Genomic DNA, 24,685 nt, shown 5'->3' with positions numbered 1-24,685 from the left:
CAGGCTCCCGTGAGTGGAGGAAAGAAGCCTCAGCCTCGGGGAAGAGGTAGGGGCGCTCTGCCAAAATCACTGGGAGCAGGGAGAGTGAAAAGCCTCCAAAGCCCCAGCTTCCAGCAAATGGGCACTTGGGCCTTTGGGCATAATTTCCATTTTAACTCTACAGTTGGAATAGTTTCATTAAATTTGTTTTCCTTTCTTTCTTTTTTCTTTTTCTTGCCTTTGATTGTTGACACTACCTAAAAATATAAGATTATGGTTATCTTATCAAATTAAAGGAATTGTTTTAAACAAAGGCATTATATCTACTTAATTATTTAACTTTCCTTCCAGCACCGACATTCCGGTTTTTTCATTGCAGAGTCACAAGCAGATAGAGTTTCCATGGCCACGGTGAATTGCCACAACAAGTTCCACAAAAACCGAAACAAGTTGCTCATGGCCCCTTCTGCTGATGTGACAGGGAGCTGGGGAGTGTAGGTCGGGGCTGGTGGCATCAGGGCATGGCTGGATGCCTTGCTTGGTCTCCAAGTGACCTGGCTTCTCTCACATGGTGATTTTCAATTTTGAAAGAAATGCTAGATGAAAAGAATCATGATTTTAGCAGCACCTCTAAGCACATCCAATAACTTGCTTTGGGGCTCAGAGACACAGTGGAGAGTCCTGTTCTCCTGGGACAAGGAGGGATCACCACTCGCTGGGTAAGAATGCAGGTGTGAGAGGTGGAATCTGGCCTCTTGTCTTTGCACCTTCCTGCCCTCTCCCCAGATACTCCCTGTCTGAGGATGCCTGCATCCTAACCCTTAAGAGATTATCTCAGCAGCTGGAGACAGCTCACGGACCTCTCAGAACAATGTCCCCAAAGGGGAGTGCTATCTCCACTCCCTGCCTCACCAGTGCATCCTCCTAAATGTGCCAGGAGCCAATCCACTGTTCCCAGAAACCTTCTCTGCAGCCACGCATGGATCATACGAAAGGAAGACCTACTCTTGAGCTCAAAGAAAAATTAATACTCATAGAGCATAACTTGCATTTCAGTAGCCCAGTCCTGCAAGGCTCAGAGGAACACAGCCGAGGTAGCGTTTTCTGGGGCAAAACATATTGGAACAGAAATCTAGACTCAGTGCCAGCTGAGTTGCTCAGCTGGCATCGCTCTGCCCTTTGGACTAGTAACCTTGTCCCAGAGCATTGATTTCAGGCCTTGCCCGCCCCAAAAGGGAGGATGTCCTAGTTGGTTCCCAGGCAATCCGCCAGCTCATAACTGAATGTGACAAAAATTATGGAGATTGTACTTGGCCACTTGTCCCTTAGGAGAGAAGCACTTTGGCCCTTTGAATGGTGGTGGGGTTGTCCTGGGGGAAGGGTGGGTCAGGCTGGCCATGACTTCTGTCTTTTTAACTGGGGCTTTGTTACGGACACTCTTAACCACCTGCTCTGGCCTGTCATTGTGTCCAGGATGGTGGCTGGGGAAACATGTGACTTCTACTGTAGACAGGAGGCGCTAAGCCTCCCCACCTACCTGGACCTGATTTCCTGGGAGAAGTGGGACAGTTTGTGAGTTGTAACAATTTGATGCTGACAGTTAAAGCAGTGCTTAGAAGTTTCAAGTTCTGGTACATTCTGGAAGGCTTTTGGTATTACATAATGTCCTGGGGAATAGAGAGTTGGCTTTAATTGTCACCTAGATCAGTGGCTTGGGGATGCTGGCTGGGGACCAGAAACTGTGACAAACATTTCACCAGTCAGAGCAAAAGGGAGAAAGGGGACTGTGAGATGTAAGGTCACTGCCAGGACCTTCGTGGGCTTTCTTTATTCTGAGATTAGGTCCTTCTTCCTTCTTTCTTGGTAAAATGTCATCTTATAAAAATAATGGTATTAGCTGGTAGTCGTCATAATTCTTAAAAGTATTGTTAGTTGCAAAATTAGTCTTTCATCTTATCTTGGTCCTCCCAACATCAAAAAAAAAAAAAAAAAAAGATTGTGTACTCAAAAATATCAAAGTCTGAGAGCCACTGTCCTTGCCTGCCCGTGAAATATTTTCAGTCCTATGGTTCCTCTTTTGCAATGTGTTTGAGTTAGTGCAATTGTATTTGGAAAAGAAGATGTAAAAATACTTCTAAAGGGGAATCCAAAGAGGCATTTCTGAAGAGCATGACATACCTTGTTATAATGTATCTTTTTATAATTTTATTAAGAAGCCTATCTTCAATGAAGCAAGTTGAGTTATACAATAGTGTTACTCAAGGCCAAGAGAACCAATTGAGCAAGTCTTGGAATTGCCTGGAGGGCTGGCTTATTAGACACAACTTGGGACCTACCCTCAGAGTTTCTGAATCAGTGGGTCTGGGATGGGGTCTGAAAATGTATACTTCTAACCAGTTCCAAGTTGATGCTGCTGCTGCTGGTTGGGTTGACACTTTGAGAACCCCTGGAGCAGGACCCTCATTCTCAACCTTGGCTGTGCATTGGATTCACTGATGCTTTGGGTCCTACACCCAGAGATTCTGATTTAACTGCCTGACATACTTCAGGCACTGGGGTTCTTTTTTTTTAAAGAAAAAATTTTATTTAAATTCAATTTGCCAACATATAGTATAACACCCAGTGCTCATCTCATCATCCAGGCACTGGGATTCTTAAAACAGGCAAGGTCTCAAGTCATTGGCAAAATTTGAGAAACAATGGACAAGGTAACGGTTTTAACTCTGGGAATCTTAGTGATCTTGTCACAAAAGCTCATTTCTCCTGCTACATGCCCAGCATAAAAGACGGGCAGAGCAGAGTGCTCTGGTCCAGGCTGGTGCAGTCTACACCATCTGAAATGCATGATTTCTGTGCCTGCAGCAAGGAAAGAGCTAGTCTGCTGGTTTTTCATCGATTCAGCCTAGAGATGACACAAAGTGCTCCATGCCACAGGTAATTGGTCAGGAGTAATCATGTGCCCTAATTGTAGGGGAGCTGGGGATATTGACAAGCACGTAGCACTTGGGAAGCAGTAAATTTCTCTGTCACAATGATAATTCCCTGGTACCCTGAGATCTTCTATGGACCTAAGCACATATTCTTTTAAAAACCAGCTTCTCAATTGTTACTTTTAGAGTGACTTTTTTTCTGTCATAAAATGCTTACCCACTGTAGATAATTTAGAAGACACCAAAGGTTTTAAGGAAAAGAAATCCCTCTACAACCCATTTCTCAGAGGTAACCACCCTTGAATTTCTGGCATGTATCCTTCCAAGTACTTTTTTCCATACATATTCTCTAACACAGTTCATCATTAGAAAAAATAATTTTGTAATCTACTTTTTTTTAACTTAACATTCCCCCATTTTGTTAAAATTAATTAAAATGTTATTAAAATACAATTTGATACCATTGCATAAATATACTACACTGTAACTGGTCATTCCCTCACAGTTAGACATTTTAGTGGTTTGTTGTCAATACTTTAATTTTTTTTAAATTATTTATTCATGAGAGACAGAGAGAGGCAGAGACATAGGCAGAGGGAGAGGCAGGTTCCTTGGGGAGCCCGATACAGGACTTGATCCCTGGGCCCCAGGATTACACCCTGAGCCAAAGGCAGATACTCAACCATGGAGCCATCCAGGCACCCCATCAATACTTTATTTTTATAAGTAGTATTTGCATGGATGTCTTTGTGAATGACTTTTTTTCCCTCCACATTTCTGATCACCTACTTGGATGGATTTGTAGAAAGAGGCGAACAGTTTTTATTTTAAGCTCTCCATCATTGTACAGAAAGTGTCTCTATGCTTAGCAACACGCATACAGTGAGTCCAACACCCATACAGTGGAGAAATTATGGAACTGGGTTCCTGCCTTCAAGTAGCTCAGAGTCTAGTTGGGGAATAAGATAGAAACAGAAATAGCTCTATCCTCAAAGAGAAAGACAACTAGGGTTATCTCTGCGAGTGGTTTCCAACATACCTTCCTGGCTTTGGACTCCTCAGCGGAAAACTGAGTGCTCCCTGGGACCCAGGGGCAAAAGACTTTGATCTGAGCTTGCCTTCACCCTGCCCTGTGACCTTGGGCAAGTTGTTCTGGTGAGGCCTTAGTTTTCTCATCTTGAAATGAGGTCATTGGATTAGGTTGTTTCTAGTGGTGCCATTCTGTGTCCTTTAAATAGTTGGAGGGTGTGGGTCAGCATGAGTGTATACTTTCCTTTTTTAAGTGTCTAATTACGTCCAGCAATCTGGGACAGTTTCCGTGGAACTTGCTGGTAGGCAGTGAGGCAGCCCTGTCCACTTCTGCCCTCGCACTCCAAGACGACACCTCCATACAAATCAAATTATTGATGAAGGAGCAGGGTCTAGGCTTACAGCAAAGGAGGAACTTTTTAAGGGGTACGAAAGGCATATTAGTGGTAACAATATAAGTCTAACCAGCTACATGTGGCTGGAGCTACGTCTCCAAACTCATGACATACAGTGATTTCATTTAAACCTTTTAAAGCTCTGGGAGGTAAGGGTTTTTATTCCCACTTTACAGATGAGGAACTGGAAGTTCAGAGAGGGAACATTCACTGCTTCAGGGTGTTGTCCCAGGGAAATGAGGTCATAGCCAAAATGCAAAGAAAAGCAAAATAAGCTAATTCTTGCCTTTTGAGTCTGAAGGCTGAGGTCAAGGTCGACTAAGGGCATTTTATGAGGCTTCTTTATTATTTTTTTTAAGTTTCTATTTAAATTCAATTTGCCAAGAAGGATCATTGTGATAATAAGAGCTTTTAATGTTAGCTGCCATGTTTCTAAGGTAAGAGCTTCCCCTCACCCATCTTTTTTTTTTTTTTAAAGATTTTATTTATTTATTTGATAGAGAATGAGAGAGAGAGAGAGCAGAAGCAGAAGGAGCAGCAGGCAGAGGGAGAGGGAGAAACAGACTTCTCACTGAGCAGAGAGCCGGATGTGGGGCTTGATCCCAGTACCCCAGAATCATGACCTGAGCCAAAGGCAGATACTTAACCCAACCAAGCATCCCAGGTGCCCCATCCTTCACCCATCCTAACTCCAGGGCATTTGGCTCCTGTCACAAACTTGCAACTTTTCCCCAGTGCAGGCTTGTGTTTCACAGAGATGCTTTAACATGAACCAAATAAGGCCTCAACCCACGAAACAGTCCGTTAAACCTGGTGGTTTGGAGTCACATGTGCATTTTGCTAAAGAAATGTACTAGCACTGCCACTTGGGATTCTTGGGCAACCCCCACATGTGACTGGGCTGTGGTGGAGGAACCCTCCCCTGTGTTGGCAGCAAAGGATTCTGGACGTGGCCCATTGTCGGGAGGAATAGTGACTCTGGCCAGGCCTTGAGTTTGGAAATGGAAGAAATTTGTCTTTGGCATCATCTTCATTGTAATTCAGCATCCTGGTCCCGGGTTCCCTAATTTCTTAACCACCGACACATACGTGATGCTTACTACATTCCAGGCTCAGTTCCAAGCATTTCATCTTCATGATGTAACTTTATTCTCATCATCCCCATTTTACAGCTGGGGAAACTGGGACCCAAAGAGGTGAAAGGGCTTTCCCAAGGTCCTAGCTGCTAAGTGATGAGAGTTCGATTGGAGCCTGGACGGTGTAGTTCCGGAGTCCATGATCTGAAGGAGGCCTCTCAGGGAAGGCCCTGTGTGGCCCAGGCCGACCCACCCTGAGTGCTCCGGAATTAACTGCATCCTCCAACTCCCGATCAAACCCTGAGCCCCTTATCGTGGCAGACTGCAAATTCATCGATAGTGAATGAGTCTAGCAGATGCTTCCTCTTCACAGGAGAGCTTCTATCGAAAAAGACAATGCTGGATGCCCAGTAGATTAGTAGAATTCCAGTTAATGAGGCCGTGTGAAGGGAGGGAGTTTTAGGAGGAGACCAATCCCATCCAGGAGTCTGCCCCTTGGGCCAGCTTCGCAGAAGACGCCTTGGCTAACATCTTCACTTTCACCTCCCACACTGTCTGCAAGGGTGTGGAGGAGCCAGGGAAGCAAAGCACCCCCAGGAGGCTTTGCATGTCGAGGTAATAAGCTAAAGGTGGCCGGGGATCCCATAAGCAAGTAGGACATATGAGCTCTTGACTGAGCTCCTGCTGTGTGCCAGCCACGTCGTGTACATTCTCGTTCTCCACGCCGCCCTGTGAAGCTGCACGGGGTGATCGCGTCTTCAGGGGAGGCTGCAGCGCCTCATGCACGGTCGCACGGCCGGAACATGACCCCAGCACTGCCTTAGCCCCCACATGTGCATTCTGAGCAGCTTCATGGGCTTTTTCCTGGCTGCTGTCCTGGCCTGCCCTTAGGTTCTGAGGGGGGCCGTCTGTGCAGGGACAGAGATTCCCCGGACTCCTATTGTTCGCAGGCCGATTACCGCTCCCCTCTCTGCTGACTCGCTTCCTCCCCATCTCCGCGCTGGCCCCCCGGCAGCTGCCTTGCCAGCATTGCCTCATCCAGTCCCCAGTCCTGCAGCCGCCTGACCCCAGGGGACAGCTGAGCAGTGCCCGGCCCTGGGCCCGGCAGCCCAGGAACTGCCCGGGCCATGACTCTGGCTGGCTTTGGTTTTCTGGAAAAGTAGGCTTTTCTCAGAGAGGCTTCACCCAAGAGGAAGGACAACTAGGGCAGTGGAGCTTCAGCTGACCTTAAACCCTGTGATCTTCCCGCCTGTCATTCAGTGGTTCAGCGGGTGACTTAGCTTAGCTGGAGGAAGCGCTCCTGCTGTGTCATCCTGGTAGTCAGTCCTGGTTTGCATACTGCTGACCTGACCTTCTGTGTATGGTGAGGTTTCAGAACCAGATTGGGTATCTGATTGCATGAAAAAAAGTTCAGGAGGTTTTCTCTCTAGTTCTTTGCAAGGGGCACACCCTGAGTAGTTTGGACGAGTAAGTACAGATGGCTGGTGCTAGGGGACGAGGCCGAGGTCAAGTTCTGATGTGGGAAGGCTAAGGAAATCTGAGTTGACCCTTCTGGGAAGGATGTGCCAGATGGAGGGGACCCAGCCTGTGTCTTCTGCTTGAGGGGAAGGGGAAGGGCAGGCAAAAACACAGCAGGGGCTGTGACAAGGACAGCGGACACCATCCGGCTGCAGAATAGCTGGGTTTTACCCTCCACGTGCTCTGGGGGCAATGGTGTAGAAAGTGCAGGCTTGAGGAGCAAGGTGGCAAGGACAGCAGAGATGAGGCATGGTCTTGTTGGCAGGTCCTGGCTGGATGGAGCAGGGAGCCAAGTGAGGTGGCACTCAGGGGCTGAGGCCCAGGCCAGGAAAAGTGGCGAGGAAGCGGGAAGGGAGGGGACACTCAGGGGACTCCACAAAGACTGTGGGGGAGCCGGTATGGGAAGGAGAATTCAGGCACCTTCCAGGTGAGCTTTGAAGTAATTGGGACAAAAGAGGTTTTGATTTAGAGGGAAATGTTTGGCTTTTCTTGTTTATTTATTTATTTGTTTTATTTTTATTATTTTTAAAAGATCTTATTTATTTATTCATGAGAGACACAGACAGAGGCAGAGATATAGGTAGAGGGAGAAGCAGGCTCCCTGCAGGGAGCATGATGGGAGACTTGATCCCAGGACCCCAAGATCATGACCTGAGCCAAAGACAGACGCTCAACCACTGAGCTACCTAGGTGTCCCTGGCTTTTTTAAAGCAAACTTTTCTGCCCAAATGCAACATGTAGACCTGAAAAGCGCACAGATGGTGAGGAGACCCCTTGATGACTCTTGGCACTGTGTACACAGGTGTAACCATCACCCAGATCAAGAGATTGAGCCCAGCCAACCCCTACACCCTTCCCGTTGTGTCCCCTTCCTCTCCCTCTCTGCATCTGCCAGGGATGTCCCCATTCTGACTTCCAAAGCCTCAGATTACTTTTTTCTTTCATTCACTATGTTATGAAATCTGTCCACACAGTTGCGTACAGTTAGAGTTCACTCACGCCCCCATGTTCTGCTCTATAAATACAGCACAATTCACTTACCCCATCTATTACTCAGTCATTTGAGTCATTTCCGACTCAGAGCGGTGGGGATCAGGGCTTCCGGGGGCATCCTTGGCTGCATCTATGTGGCCCATCGTGCATACACCTGTCTTGGGTGTGTACCCAGGAGAAGACCTGCAGGCTTGCAGGGCGTGTGCATGTTCACTTTACACAGATGCTGCCAAACATGGGCTTGGGGTTTGGGAGGTTGGATTTCATGAAATAAGCTGGGGGCAGGGGTTCAAGCTGCAGCTCTTGCTAGATGAGACGCAGAGCTCAAATGTTGCCTCATGAAAGAAGGCAGTAGCAGCATCTGACCTGCTTGCTTTGTTCTGGGGCACACATGGGAGCTGTCATGAGGTACTGTACCATGTCCCAACCAAGAAAGGCCAGCAGTCATGTTAGGTTTCCCAGACTCTCAGCTAGCAGGGTATCCTAGGCCAGTTTTCTTTGCCCTTCCTCCCCCTCTTTTTGGAATATGGGCAGAATTTTTTTTTTTTTTACATTTTTGTTTTTCCTGAACACTTGGACTTACCCCTGGTTTTATGACATGTGTTCCATTGTACTAATCCATTCCTCACATTTCCATCTCTCAAAGCAATTCGCATAATTGCTGTAATTTTAACATTTTGGAAAGCATGCGGTGGGGACAGGATGCTGGGAGGTGGGGAGTTGACGGCCGGCCCATGGAAGTGCTCTCTGCTTGTCCGGTGCAGGGGGACGAAGAGCCGGGTGGGTGGTACAGAACCAGCTCTGGAAGGAGCAGGGGCCAGCAGGAGACGTCTTCTTTCTCCAGGGATGCTTTTGCCTGCAGACCAAAAAAGGAACTTTCAAGCTCCTTTTGCATCTTAGAAAAAAGGAAGGAGTTGTCTTCTGTACAAGTAAATACTTATGCAGCCCAGATGTTAGCTGGAGGCCTCCTTGCCTCACAAGAGCCATGTAAAATTAGCTCAAACCTCTACCAACTCCATGGTTCATGAAAATCAAACTCGTTCCCCAAGATTGCCCCTATGTCCCAAGGGCCCTTGAGAATTCCCAGCATAAGCGCTCAGGGCCATGACATCCTCCATAGTTTTGGATCCAAAGTAGGTCTGGAGGAAGCATCTGCATTACCCAGGAGACTGCTAGCAATGTGGCCTTTCAGTTCCTACCCTCAAGTCCAGACCTACTGAATCAGAAACTGCATTTTCACAAGGTCCCTGGGTGAGTTGTGTACATGGTACAATTTGAGGAGCATGGCTACAGGGGCAAAGAAGGTTCTAGAGTCTAATGGATCTGGGTTCAAATCCATCCTCTGCTGTTTACTAGCTGGTGACCTTGAGCCTGACCTTGAATCTCAGTATTGTCCTCTGTAAAATGATGATCACAGTCCCAAAGCAAGGGCACGTGGAAGCCAGCGGATTGCCAGTTGAGGAAACACCCAAAGCCTGCCTGGTACATGTAGATCTTTCAGAAACATTCCCTTTCCTTCCCAGACTCATCCGGCCCAGGAGTAATGGGATGCATCCATTCTCCCACTCACAAGTTTCCAGTGGAAATATTTTGGTATGTGGTCTCCGAGATGCCCTCTTTCCTGACTTCAGTAGGGTATGCATTTGGATCTTTCTGGAGACATGCAGGGCTGCTCACATGTTCCTACTTCCCCAGTTAGTTTGCCTGGTATATAAAGTTAGAGAAAGGACAGAGCTTTCCCCCCATAATGGATGGGAGATGGGTTAATTCTGGCACTTGCTTCATAATACGGATACAAGTAGCCTTACATCTGTTGTTGCTGTTTTGAAATATCCCAATGTTATGGTGTGTCATTGTCAAGCTGTGGGCCTATCCAGGGAGTAGTGCCTGAGGAGGAAGGGTGAAGCCTTAGAAATGACTGGTCTCTTGGTTCTACGCAACAGAAACCTAGTATGAGCTACCCAAAAGGGGGTTGTGTGCTGGTTGAGAAAGAGTTGAGTCAAAAAGCAGAGGAAGTGGGGCACTTGGGCAGCTCAATGGTTGAGCGTCTGCTTTCGGCTCAGGGCGTGATCCCAGGGTCCTGGGATTGAGTCCTGCATCGGGCTCTCTGCAGAGAGCCTGCTTCTCTGCCAATGTCTCTGCCTCTCTCTGTGTGTCTCCAGTGAATAATAAATAAAATCTTAAAAAAAAAAAAGCAGAGGGGATAGCAGGCCTCTGGGTAACCCAAATGTCAGAGCCCTGAATGCATGGGGACTGTGCTCTCCATCTTCCCACCCTGTGTTGGCTTCCTTTTAAACACCGAGCACTGGCTTTTTCCAAGAGGTGAGAAGCATGATGAGCATTCACAATCTGCATGGCTGGAACAGATATTCTATATCTGTGCGTGAATAAATGAATACATGTGTCTATATTCATCTCTGTGTCTATCTATATCTATGACAATATAAAGAAGTTCCTTAAAAAGAGTGAAATATGGCTGGCATATCAGGGTGGTGCAGGGAATAGCCATTCCTTGGAGTGAAATCAGCTTGCGTGTCATCTTTTCATTTGGGATTTGATCTCAAGTGACCCAGGTTCAGGTGTCTCTCCACGGGCCATTAGGAAGCAGCCAGCCCCCAGTGAAAGGCAAGGAAACGTCTGCAAATTCAGAGGTAGTGACCGTGCAGAATCAGTGGTTCAGAGTCGAGAGCCCCCAGGGCGGGCTGGAGAGGGAGGATTGGGGAGTGGGTCGTGACAACATGGGGGATCCGAAGTGACAAAATCAGGTGCCAGGACATGTCTTCTCTGGTCGGTGGGGGCAGGAGGAAGTCTGTGGTCCCACACCTCCAAGGGGATTCGATTTGGGAAGAGATAGGGAAGAGCTGAGATGTGAGGGGAGCTTCCAGAGCCCTTCTGATACCTGCACTTTTACTGAAATAAAATGCTAAATTTAGAGGCTATCAATAACACTCAACACACCTCCTATCAGCCGTGATAGGCGTTACATAAGTAATTCTCATCTATTATTCTTTCCTTGATAAAAACTTTTTGGAATCTCTCTGAAGCATGAACAACATGCCTGTAAATCCATTGTGTTTTACTGCGGAAAATACATATATTACACCACCCACTGGCCCGTCCCCAGACTCCATATGTGAGTGCCTAATATCTCTGTTTTTAAGATATGGGGTTGCTGAATTCTTTTTTTTTTTTTTAAGATTTTATTTATTCATGAGAGACACACAGAGGCAGAGACATAGGCAGAGAGATAAGCCGGCTCCCTGCGGGGAGCCCAATGGGAAACTTGATCCCAGGACCCCAAATCATGCCCTGAGCTGAAGGCAGACGCTCAACCACTGAGCCACCCAGGCATCCCTGGGGTTGCTGAATTCCACTTGCCAGCTCTCGCTATGCTCCAGAGACCTTACCAGGTCCTCCCTTCTGACGTGTATGTTCTGAGCACTCAGACTCAGGGCTTCTCACACTTGTATGGTGTGCCCCAGGCTCCTGGGATCTGGTTAAAATTCAGATTCCCACCGGGGTGGGGCTGAGAGTCAGAGGGCACCAGGCAGCAGGTGCAGTGGCTGTGCTCGGAGCAGCTGGGCAAGGCCCCTGGGTGATACCTACCTTTCCTTCCCCTGCCTCACATCTCCCAGCTCTTCTGCAGAAGCTGGCTCATCTCTGCCCTCTGCATCTCTCCTCTTTCTGTGCATGTTTGTCTCCTAGTTATCCCAGCAGGCCTGTCTGGCTCAAATCAAATTTCCCTCAGGTTACCCAAAAGGGTATTCAGGAATGAAGTCAGATTGGCTAGAGTTTCTCACCAAGGAATCTTGCCCATGGGATTAAGGGGTGAAGAAGGGAAAGGCTGGGATAATCAGAAAATTAGAAAATTAGAAAAGGAGGATCAGCTGGAGATGGTGTGACCGGGAGGGCCAGAGTGTCACCAAGGAGCCATACTCCTTAAGGACTGGGAGGGCCTGGAAGATGAGATGTCAATTGTGTGATTGTGACTCAGCCCATGGTAGGAGCTTGTGCTCACCCTTCCTGGGATCATTCCCCACTCACCACCCTGCATTTAGATGAAGCCACGGGGCACATTCTGGTCATTGGCATGTGAGTAGCAGTGGCACACATCACTTCCTGCTATTGCCCTGATCCTCAAATGCCCTCTCCTCCTGCCCCATTGGTGAGAAGGCTGTGTGTTCCAGTGTGCAGAATAGAGTGACGAACCTCTGTCAGCCTGTTTTGCTGAGTCTTAATGGCTGAGTGAGCAAGAATTAAACCATTGCTTATTGTTGCTTTCATACATGGGTGGTGTTTGTTATTGCAGCAAAAACTGGCTTGTCCTGACTTATACCTTTCACAGCGAGAGAGGAAAGGATGGGGGTGTGGGGGAACCAGTGGGGCTACATGTGATCTCTCCCTCGGCACAAATTTAGATCATATATAGAAGGTGGAAAAAAAAAAAAAGAAGGTGGAAGGAGGGTGACATGCAGAGGTGGAATTGGGGAGTAGAGGGGTGGGGGAAATGCTGAACTCATCAGATGGCAATTGGAAGGTCCCTTGCTTGAAGGAAATGATGTGAAATCACCAGGGGACAAAGAGGAAGCAAAATTGCTCAACTCCTACTTCAATTCCATTTTCTATGGTGACGGGAATCATCTTTAATGTAAAACAGATGAAACAAATGGCATGCAAACTGACGTTTAGGGTATTAGACTCCAAGCTTGGTCTTTCCAGCATGTATCCAACACTGCCCTGGCACAGTGTTTGCTCAGGAGTGTTGAATGAATGGACGTGATGGGTTAGGAAAAGAGGGTGTAGCCACAGTAATGGGATTCAAGTCTTTAGACTTGGATGAATTAAACTTCCAGGGCCCGAGAGGAAGTGCAGCTGTGAAAGCAGAAGCCATGTTAGTAATCTTCCAGAAATGAAGGGCAGTGGGAGAGGGAGGGGTCACGTTAGAAATGAGAAAAGATCAATGTCACTACGAGTTCTTGTAACAAGGGGAAACGAAAGGGGGAGTCCAGAAACTCTCCGACAGCAAATGGTCATTAACTTCCGACACATTTCTAGAACAGACTATGAAGTTGATAGCCGATGAACAACCAGAAACGGAAGCAGATATTACTGGGGGTCTACATGTACTTGATTAGAATAGCTAATTTTTACTGGGGGGGGGGAACCGAGTGCCAGTCAGGGTGCCCCATGGATGATCTCAACAGCTGCTCATCTTGGCCTGGCCGGGAGGGCACTTTGGGTGACCCATTTTGCTCTGAGGCTGTGGACATCACAGGGTCCGATCTACAACCTGCACCAAGTCCAAGGACGGAGCTCTTTACCTGATGCTGCGCCTCTTCACGTGTCCAAACTGACCTGGTCTCTGTGGGCTCCCCGATGGGCAGAGGGGACAGGGGAGAGAGGAGTAGAGCCTCCTCGTACGGCCGTGGGGACCAGCCTGGGTGCCGGCCTCCACCTGCCAGTTCAGGATGGACTCCGTACCCGAATGGAGAACCCATCTAGGTCAGGAGGGACAGGGTTTCAGAGCTGCTGGAATGGGAGGGAAAAGCTGGCCTCCCAGATTTGGCTGCAGCCCCTCTCTGGGAGAGAAAGGGAAGATATGTTCGCTTCAAACAGCCAATTCCCCTCTTATTGATCGTTTTTGGTATTTCCTGCTCCGTAGACTTTTTACCCTTAAGTCAGGACTCCAGAGCTTCTTTGCCCATAGGAAGGGGAGGACGAACACCTGACAGTCCTTGGGGCCAATAGACAGGGTAGGAAACCACTATCAAGCAGAAGCTGAGTGTAGAAAGCCCTTTGGGGGGTCAGAGGAGAAAAAGATGCGTAAGACAGGATGATATTCGCGTTTCTGCCATGGCCCCGGCGCCCTTCTTGCCCCAAACACAGCCAGTCCTTGAGAGGGGCAGGTGGACAGGGTGCATGCAGAGGCCACCAGGGTTTTGACAACCCCAGAGGGATGTTTGCAGCTTCCCAGGGCATGACTGGGAGAAATGCCAACCCCGTTAGGGCCCAGCGCTGGGGCTTCAAAGCCAACAACACACTAGAACCTGGCCATAGGTAACCTGGACAGTGTGGTGTTCCTGAGAGAAGCCCCCAAGCCGTTCTAAGCTTTAATCTCTCCAGAAGCACCAGTTCAACAAACTCACTCATTTCAAGTCCACTTATACTCCCTGCATTTGTGAATTTGGGACAATACCTTTTGGAAGAGGAAATTAAAGAAAAACAAACAAACAAAAATGATGGGTCCCTCCTGCAGAGAGTAAGCAATGGACCACAACAGAAGATTAAAAAGGTATTGTTCCAAATCCACAAAACTCAATAGGTCTGAAAGAAACGCCAATTGTTAAAAATTCACATGACTTTCTGGGTAGGTTTGTAGCACAGAGTTACACTTCCCAGGCTTTGGGGACTTGGTCAGCCCCAAGTGCTAGGGACAAGGGCTGCTCTTAGCATTAGGGTGATTGGAAGAGAGGGCGGTGGGGGGGTGGGGGGGGAGAGAGAGAGAGAGAGAGAGCGCGAGCAAACCAACAGAGGACTGAAATAGGAGAGCATCCAGAATGAGGTGCCTATATTTATCCCTGTGGCCCTCTCCTGCCCCATTTTCACAGTTTTCTCTCCCTCTCGCCTCCTTTGCTCTTTGCCTGGAAATATCAAGAATGGGTGAGCTGAGGCTTCTCTCCAGAGGATTCTGTGCCAGAATGAAGCTTAGCTGAGGCCGCCCGTCTGCCCCTGGGCCTCCCTCTCGCCTGTCTTCCCTGGAGCTGTCCGTCTCCTTGCCAACACTTCAAGGTCTGGGTGCCTTCCTTCCCCTTTCCTTGCACAGAAGGAACTTGGCTCTTAACCCTGGAATGCATCATGTCTCCTCCGCCAGTGAGGCTTGAAAGCAGGGTGGGGCGGGGCAGGGATGGAGGAAGGGACACCTTCCCCCAAGCAGCATTTCCCTAAACTGTTGTGTGATGAATGTCTGTAGTTCTGAGTCGTGAAATTTGGATTTCCACAAACAAAGGTCATCACCTTCGTGTGTGGCATCCTATTTGCAATAATGGAGCACACTAAAAACTCTGAGATGATGTACAATAACAATCACCCTGTTTAACTTGGCTTTTCCCAGTTTCCCAGTGGGGCTTTTTTTTTTTTTTTTTTAACAGACTACCTATTAATATCTCATGGGATTCTAGTATTTTGTAGAACACAGTTTGGGGAAAGCAGTCCTGAATTACTCCTTCCAATCTGGAATTACAGGGTAGGATAAACTGCCCCTCCTGTCTTGCTGAAGGAGAGCTCATTTTGTTTGGAGGGTCAGGAGTGACACAAGATCAGACATCAGAGGGGCAGAGCAGCTAAAGGGGATTCAGGGCCAGGTTAGCAGGAGGACACACGGTGATCCCAGTGTGGTTCCCGGTTAATGCCTGCAAAGCTGTCAGATCCAGAACTCCCTGGGGCCCAGGGGCAGCTCTGGAGCTCATGTAGGATCCTTTGGAGAGGTGGGGCCCAGGGACACCCTACTCCAGAGGCTTATGATACTCAAAGAGAATGTTCATGCTTGAAAAAAGGAAAGCAAAGACCACCAGCCCAAGGGGTACACATGGGTCCAGGAGTTAGAGGAGCAAAATAAAAAATAATGCACCATGTATGCATGCATGCATGCATGCATGTGTGCACATATGTTCACATGTATGTGTGTATACATGTGTATGTGCATCAATGCATACATACATGCATGTATTGTATATGCATCTATCTACACGTGCATGAATGTATGCATGTGCATATACATTTATGCATGTGTATGCATGTACATATATGTGCAATAATGAATGTATGCATGCACATATGTATGTATGTGTGCATGTCTGTGTTCACATGTGGACACCACCAACCCGAGGGGGTATACATGGGCCCAGGAGTTAGAAGAGCAAAAGAAAAAATAATCCACCATGTGTGTATGTATGCACATGTGCATATAGTTCACATGTATGTGTGAATACATGTGCATTAATGTATGCGTACATGCATGTATTATACATGTATGTGCATATGTTTGTATTGTATATGAATGCATGTACACTGCATGGATGTACGCATGCATACATACAGTTATGCATGTGTAGGTACATATATGCACAATAATGAATGTGTATGCATGAATGTGCATATATGTATGCACACATGTATGCATGAATGTCTGTGTTCACATGCATGTACACGTGCACACACATGCACATATGTGTGCACACATGTGTGCACACATAATGCATGTAGATAGTGCATGTGCATATGTGTGTATGTAATACATATGTATGCAGTAATTATTTTTACAACATGCATCTTGTCTTTAAAGAATTATACTTTTACAAAAAAACAAAAAAAAACAAAAAAAAATAAAGAATTATACTTTTACATTTGGAAAATTAAAAGTAATCTCAAAGACTACTCAACATTGAAATGATTTCGCTACTCATGTTTAGCACTTTTAAACCATATCTTCCCCATTCTTGAGATCCCAATTTTGATTCATCCTCAAAATTTTGAATATGCCTGCCACTTTATTGTCTGTCTGCTTGGCATCTGGCTCTGTGGACACCAGCTTGAATTTGTCCCTCTCTACAAAATTTGTTTCCTTTTAAAAGCCTAGATTCTTACAGAAAATGTAAAGAAATGAAAAACCTATTAAACTTTTAATTTTGAAATAATTGTAAATCCACAGGGTTTGCTAACACTGTGCATAAGACACCGTGAGTCCTTTGCCCAGCTCCTCCCAGTGGTGACACCTTATGTAACCGGAGCACAGCATCAAAAGCAGAATGGTGACATTGGTGGGGTCTTGTTAACTGCACTACAGACCTTATTCCATTTCCGTGCGCGCACGCGCGCGCGTGTGTGTGTGTGTGTGTGTGTGTGTGTGTGTGTGTGTGTGTTTCTCTGCAGTGTGGGGTGAAGTTCCAGTGCTTTACAAACCTCTTCCTTCCTTGGAGCCCCTCGGCCACCACCGTGGTACAGGTTTCAGGGGCCCTCCGTGTGAGGCACTAGTGATCCTGGCACCAAACTATCACCCCTGTGCGTCCTCTGGCTTTACAGCTTTCAGGGGCTCCTCAGTGGCTGGCTCCAGAGATAAAATCCAAACTGGCTTCTGCTTTTGCCCTCATATGTTTCTCCCGGGCTCCATCTCTCTCTGTCTTACCTGTTCTCCAGCCCACCCAAGGCTGTGTCCCTGCCCCTGCAGCATGCTCCTCCTGCATGGGCGTGTGTGTGTGTGTGTGTGTGTGTGTGTGTGTGTGTGTGTGTGTAGGGTGCCATCCTCGATTCTGAGCACCTCGACAGCTCCTGCTGCTCCATCAGGGTTCACTCAGATGCTCCTTCCTTTGAGGACCATTTCTCTCCTCTGCTCCCAGAACTTGTTTTTCTTGCCTCTTACGACAGCACTTCTTGCATAGCTGTGATTACTCACATAGGAATAGGTTAGGATGTATTCACACAGTAGAGCCCTGACTACTGACATTGAGTTAAACTTGTGGGGGCAGTTTTCATCACAGTGAGAAATGCAAAAGCAGGTGGTTGGTAGCTGGGGAATGCACACAGCAGTGTTATCAGGGAGGCAGGTTCTTCATGTGCTACTCCAGTGTCATGGGGTCTGGCTTGTCACCTCTGGGTCACAGATTGCTGCAGCATCGTGTCTGGATTCCAAGCAGGAAGCAAAAAAATTGAGTCGGTATCTGTCCCTCTTCTCATGTAACAGCAAAACCTTTTCCAGAACATCCTTCAACGGACTTTTGTTTATAGTTCACAGACCTGACTGTATTACAAACCATTTCGAGTCAGAAGGGAGGGAGACAGACAACCAGTTAGCTCTCCAGCCTCTGAGCAGAGGAGGGTGATGGGAGAGGGGGGTGGTGTTGGGTGTCCAGCGAGCCCATAATGTCAACTACAGTGTCGCCCTTACTGAGAACCATCTCCTAAAGGCAGGAACAATCGTCTGGAAGCTGAGTGCCGAGAACAATATTTGGTCCTGAGTTGACAGTTATTTGAAATCGCACACATATCTGAGTGAACATATGCATACGATATACCGAGGATTAAGAAAAAAACATTTAAGAATTATTTTATTTTATTTTTATTTTATTTTTTATTTTATTTTATTTTTTTACTGAATGGAGAAGGCTGTTTTCTGGCCAGCAGTGTAATGCAGCACACAGGTGCATTTTATTTTTATTTTATTTTATTTTGTTTTATTTTTATTTTATTTTATTTTATTTTTTATTTTATTTTATTTTTTTACTGAATGGAGAAGGCTGTTTCCTGGCCAGCAGTGTAATGCAGCACACAGGTGCATGCACTCAAGAGGCGAGGATTCGACGGAAGGAGGAGCTCTGGCAGCAGACGGCGTGAGCCTCAGACCTACTCTCTGAAGTTTGCTGAGTCCTGTGGTGAGAGGAGGTGGAGGGTAGAGCAAAGGACAAGGTGGACAATGCTTCTGGGTGTGGAGTGAAGACTGGCAGCGTGAGGAAAGGAGAGACATGAACTCAAGGGGTGGGGCCTAGGATCGGGGGTGTCTGCAAGCCATGGCTCCCTGATGGTTTGTAAGGTTTTAGGAAAGACTATTTTCCTCAGGGTGGTGGGAACATTCCTGTCTTATGAACCATTGGAGTTTCTTCTTCTACGTCTTAATTCCCAAACTCTTCCAAAGCATGACCCTCACACAGTCAGCCTTCTGAGTGGTGTAGTGGTGCCTCCAGGCTAGGTCCCTGAGGACTCTGGGATTTCTCACATCACCTTCTGGAGGCCAGCATGGCACAAATGACACTGCGTGGACTCGGTAGGGCTGGCCCAGCAGTGCAGGTAGGGTCGGCCACCACAACGCCCACAGGGTGTGATGGTGCACCTGCCAAGTGCACCTGTCGTGTGGGGGTACTTGGACTAGACCCAGGCTTGTGGCGAGCCCAGCCATCCCCATATTCACTGAATAAGGGAGTGTCTAGAAGATCTGGTGAGCATGCGGAGGGGGTGTTGCTAGAATCCAGTCCCTCCACTTACTCACTGGGACCTTCCCTATGTTGTTGTCCTTTCTAGACCTCACAGGACCTGCCACAGGGTTATTGTGAAGGCTGGATGAATAAACGCTTGGGAAACACCTAGAACATATGGTCTGCCCACTAGTTATGACTACTGCCCTGGAAACACTTTGGAAAACTCTACTCCTTATTCCTACCCTCATTATAAACAAGGGGAAACTGAGCCAAAAAGGTGTCAAGTTCAGGGCAGGGTACTGCCACATGTGGCCAGGACTTGGGCGTAGCTCTATAGTAGTCCTTATCTTACTACGCACACATCACGTTTGTGTCAGTTTGCATCACTGGGACTGTCACCTGGAGGTGACGGCCACCTCCGCTGTGGGCGCATAGTGCCAGGAATGTGCACCAGCTCTTTGCGGGACTGCTGGGTCATCCAGCTCTTCCCCCCTGGCCCCAGGACAGTCCCGAATGCCCCCGAGCTGGTGGTTTCATTGAACAAGCTTCCAGGGACAACCACCCCTTCCCTTCCTGCACGTCCCTGGGCCAGCCAGAAACCCTCCGTTCACAACAGGAAACCAATAGCTTTGTGCTATCAGAAGACATTTCCTTCACAGCGCAAAATGTCTGAGTAATAATTTCGAGCAGGCTTTACCCATTTCCGGTGGAAGGAGGCACATTCGCCCATCCCTGTCTATGCACGGTCCTTTCTCTGGTGGGCAGCAGCGCGGCCTCCGGCTTGGAAGATGGGCCTCTCTTCCCTTTGCCCTGGGGCCAGCGTCCTGTGGGGCAGACTCACTCGGGATGGCCTTCCTGTGTCTGTGCAGATCAGAGTCACTGTGACTAATTTGTACCCCCGTCTGAACACAGTTCACAGGTGGCTTTGACAGTAAAAACCGGTGGAAGGAAAGTCACAGCTTTCTCTAAAGTCAAGCGTCAATGTGGCAAGCAGGGATGAGCACCTGTTGGGGGCCACGGAAAGCCCGAGGACCTGATTCACACGCCACCTTGTTCTGCAAGGAAAGATGACTGTGAGGTTGTAGGGTAGAAATGAGCCTTGTCTGATCACGTAGCCCATCCCACTGTCTCAGGGTGGGAGTTAGGGCCCCAGGACAGACCCCACTGGATAGCCTGTGAGTCCTGAAAGAGAAGGTTCTATTCCTCCTTAGGAATCACAGCCGACCTCTTCACATTAAATCTGAGAGTGTTAAGAGACACTCTTGTCTGATTGCCCCCATCTTACAGATGGGAACGCTGAGGCCTGGAAAGGTAAATCATGTCTCAAACATGACAGAGTCAGGTTAGGACTCAGACTTCCTCATGTTCAAGACCCTGGCACTCTGAAGGATGAACATTTCGAATCTCTGTCTTCAAATACTATCTTGCAAAGTTCTTATGTGGGGTTTAGGGCTCACCTACAGCAACAGGACTCCTTGTGTGCTCCCTAAAAAAAAAAGCCAGCAGCAACTCCCAGCTTCCAGAGAGAATTTAAACCAACCTCTTTCTTAGTGTATTGGGTCAGGCAGGAAGCAAAGTATGGCCCTAGGCTTCTTGGGAGCAACCCTAGCTGGAAATATTTAATCATGAGACCCAGGATGTGTTGATGGGGAAGGGCAGGTGCCGGTGAGTTCACCTGGTGGAAGGCCACTACATCAGAAGGCAGTAAAGTGCCCCTCCTGTCCACACAGCAGTGGCCATATGTCACCAATGGGGCTCATGCTGGAGAGACAGAGCAGGAGCATCAGACAGCCTGCTTATGTGTGGTGAAGGCAGCTAGAAATGTTCAGTTTAGATTGCAAGGATGCAAAAGCCGTAGAAATTGGTGGTTACAGAAGCACACAGAGAAGCACTAAGATCAGGACTAGAAGCCCATGATAAGCCCCCTGAAGCAGAAAGGGGATGTCCTGGGTCTTGTGTGACAGGGATGTTTGTAGGACACCCAGTTGGTCCTATGGACTCGACCAGAATCCCTCCCTTCCTTGCACTGGTGGAAGGTTCTTACCAGTCCTGTGGCGGGAAGCAGCCTGTGTGGATGGTAGGATGCAGGCAGGGACCTGTATTTCCATGGTTTTCATTTTGTGGGGGTGGACTGTACCATTTGTGACACATGCTTTTGCCCTTACAGTCCAGAGATGAATGTCCCTCTGGGTATCTCTGTAGACAAATGTTCTATCAACAGGATCCATGAAGGAACAAATGGCACAGGCAAGCATGAATAATTTGAGAAGGATTTAATAAAGGGGGAGATTATAGCGGGGTGCAGGTGAGAGGCGTCGTGCAGGGACCTGGGACCTGTACAGCCCCAAGAGACAAGGGCAGGGGCCAGTTCCAGGCATCTGGAAGGCACTTTGACAGGAGTAATGACCTTGCTCATGACACAGTGACCTGCAGGCATGCCCACAGGGTGATAGCAGGAGAATAGACACCCTGGCACTCGTGTCTTCCTCTTGCTGGGCCTCCCACTGGCCACACCCGTGAGGAAGCCAGAGGCCAGGGAGCACATCGAGGCTGCGGGTGCAAGTGAGGCTCCTGGGTGCAGAGGAGAGTGGGGAGGGTGGAGGGAGATCCCAGGCACACTGGCTTGGACTGGACAGTCTCTAGCTGACACTGGCTATCAGCTATTCCATTTACTGTGCCCACTGGTCCTTCAGGTAGAGGAGGACTCATCTCCCTATGGACCCCCAGGCCCTGGTGGGTGACCCAGGCCTGTGTGTGAGCCACATAACTCCCCTGTTTCTCTGGTGTGAGAAACACCCTCTGTTGGCCCTTGACATCCAATGGTCAGAAGAGGAAAGGCAGGACAAGGCAGGACCGTCTCAGCAATGGGAAGAGAGTGCTCATTTCTTGCGAAGGTTTGCAGCAGTTGGCCGTAGCCACCCACCATTCCCGGGGTGGGGAACGTCCCCGGTGGGAGGGCAGCCCCAGCCCGGCCGTCACACTCCAGATGCACCGTAGCGGATTTCTCCAGCATGGAAAGTCCAGGAGAAAGGCCACGTCTTTCCAGAGAGTTATGAAGATGGAGCTACTTTGATAAATCATAAAAGTAATACATGCTCATGGTAAACATGTCAACATGAAAAATACAGAATGGCATACAACAAAAAATAAAATACTTTTGGTTCCCGCCCCCCCACCTACCTCCCTAGGTTGTGGGGGCTCACTTACTGGTTTTGTGTCTTGAAATCAAAAACTATACCGGATTCTTCTATTTCTTTCCATAATTTTATATGCAATCAAAACACTTTTTTTTTTTCCCAAGGTTTAAATAGACTTTATTGTGACAAGGAGGGCCCTACTGAGTGGGGCCTTATAAACCAAAATGTTTGGTCCCAGGATGTCACCATGGAGAAATCAAGAGGTCATGATTGTAGAAGAGGTCACTGTAATTGAAGGACATGATCCATGGAAGGCCGGCCAGGAATGCAGCAGACATGATCAGGACAGGCCAGGGGTGGTCAGGTCACAGGGTGAGGGACAGGACAGCCCCCTTCACTCCCGCTTCTTGTAGCTCTCCAGATGTGACAGGACCCAGCCCGATGGCAGGAGGAAACACAGGAAGCAGGAGGTGAGCCCAACGGCAACATCCATGGTCCCGAGCTGCTCCCGCGGCGGCTTGGAATGGATCTGGGCACGCTGCACCGGGAGCCGCTGGGTGAGGCCTGTTAGGCCCCTCAGCAGCTGCGGCATCAGCACAGACATGACCACACAGAATGACTCCAAAACACTTTTTAAACGTAGGTGGGATCGCATTGTGCGTGCTGTTTTGCACCTAGTTTTATTTTGTTTGGCTCTGGGCATCTGACCAACATCCAGGCTGTCAGCTAGAGTTATGGTCACTTTCTGAAGACCGGGCCATCTCGCTGAGGCCCATCACCCCTCACCCCCCCAGTCACTCGTTCAGCAGCCCCTTTGTCCTTGAGATGACCTCCCTGGGTCTTTGTTCTTTGGAACTAACAACAGGCCAATTAACACCAATCTGTATGAATCCGCCATCCGGCACCATCCATTTGCTCCCTATTCAGTCTACTATCAGGTAATTATTGTCTGTGCTGGACAATGAGCACAGGACAGTAAGGACCAGACAGGCAGAGAATCTGCCTCCGCTCCCCTCTGTGTCTCTAGCGGTGGTGGACATGGGGGATCAATAAGCGGCTGTCTCCCTAATTCTTTCCCAGTCGGCCAGAGAAAGCCAAGATTTCTTGCTGAGTACAGCATTCTGCTTCCTTAGAATACATATTTAAACATCAAAAGGGCCTCCATTTATTTATTTATTTATTTATTTATTTATTTATTTATTTATGAGAGACACAGAGAGACAGGCAGAGACACAGGCAGAGGGAGAAGCAGGCTACCTGTGGGGAGCCCAATGTGGGACTCCATGACCCCGGGACCTTGCGGTCATGACCTGAACCAAAGGCAGATGCTCAACCACTGAACCACCCAGGAGCCCCAGATCATAGTTCTTGTCTTTTCTTTTATTAATGTGACGTATCACTTTGATTGATTTGTGATTGTTGAACCACCCTTGCATCCCAGGAATAAATCCCACTTGGTTGTGGTGAATAATCCTTTTAATGTACTGTTGGATCCTATTGACTAGTATCTTGGTGAGTATTTTGACATCCGTGTTCATCACGGGTATTGGTCTGTAATTCCCCTTTTTGATGGGGTCTTTGTCTGGTTTTGGGAGTCAAGGTAATGCTGGCTTCACAGGATGAGTTTGGAAGTTTTCTTTTCATTTCTATCTTTTGAAACAGCTTCAGTAGAATAGGTATTATTTCTTCTTTAAACGTTTGATAGAATTCCCCTGGGAAGCCATCTGGCCCTGGACTCTTGTTTCTTGGGAGGTTTTTGATGACGGCTTCAATTTCCTTGCTGGTTATTGGCCTGTCCAGGCTTTCTATTTCTTCCTGTTTCAGTTTTGTTAATTTAGAAATTTCCAGGAATGCATCCATTTCTTCCAGATTGCCTAATTTGTTGGTATGTAGTTGCTCATTATATGTTCTTAAAATCCATTTGTATTTCCTTGCCGTTGGTTGTGATCTCTCCTCTTTCATCCATGATGGTATTAATTTGAGTCTTTTCTCTTTTCTTTTTAATAAGTCTGGCTAAGGGTTTATCTATTCTATTAATTCTTTCAACAAACCAATCCTAGTTTCATTGATCTACTGCTCTGTTCTTCTGGTTTCTCTTTCACTGAGTTCTGCTCTAATCTTTATTATTTCTCTTCTCTTGATTTTTCTTTAAATACATGATTTTTTTTAAAAGACTGGCCAAGTTATTAAACAGGATTTTTATTACTTCTGGCACTCATCCGCTTATTTTTTTTCTGGTGGTATATTGTCAAGAAGAAACCATAATACAACTTACAAAAATTTGCCCTGCAGACAAAGTAGCCAGTAAGGAGATGAATATCTGGGTGTTTGATTGGAGATTGGACAGGCGCAATCAGAGGGATTGTGATTCCAATGTAAGGTTTGTCCTGTTCCCAGTGCCTAACATATGTGGGATCGGCCAGAAGGCCTGCAAAGGAGGCATCTGCCAGCTGAGTTCCTTTTCTGTGAAAATAAAAAAGGAATGAAATGTTCTTATCAAGCAGACACCCTCATTACTGATCATTAATAAATACAGACAGATGAAAAGTTGTCTGTTTGAACAATAAGCAATTTAGGATCATGTCAGAATGTGATGCTTTGGGGAAAGGCCAAGCAAACAATAGGAATAATGTTGTTGCTTTATGATTCTTTATAGCATTTCAT

The 24,685-nt window shown here is 47.6% G+C and overlaps 1 protein-coding gene across 1 annotated transcript; it reads right to left on the bottom strand.

The window, feature by feature from the left end:
* Positions 1-22,181: 22,181 nt before the first annotated feature.
* Positions 22,182-22,631, bottom strand: LOC121489690 (cytochrome c oxidase subunit 8A, mitochondrial-like). Its single transcript, XM_041752962.1, has one exon. It carries the CDS (start codon positions 22,623-22,625, stop codon positions 22,416-22,418), a length of 210 nt encoding a protein of 69 aa, XP_041608896.1. The 5' UTR covers positions 22,626-22,631; the 3' UTR covers positions 22,182-22,415.
* Positions 22,632-24,685: the final 2,054 nt, after the last annotated feature.

Source organism: Vulpes lagopus, chromosome 4 (assembly GCF_018345385.1).
Source record: "Vulpes lagopus strain Blue_001 chromosome 4, ASM1834538v1, whole genome shotgun sequence".
NCBI classification, from domain to species: domain Eukaryota; kingdom Metazoa; phylum Chordata; class Mammalia; order Carnivora; family Canidae; genus Vulpes; species Vulpes lagopus.
This window is presented reverse-complemented; position numbering and strand designations above follow the sequence as displayed.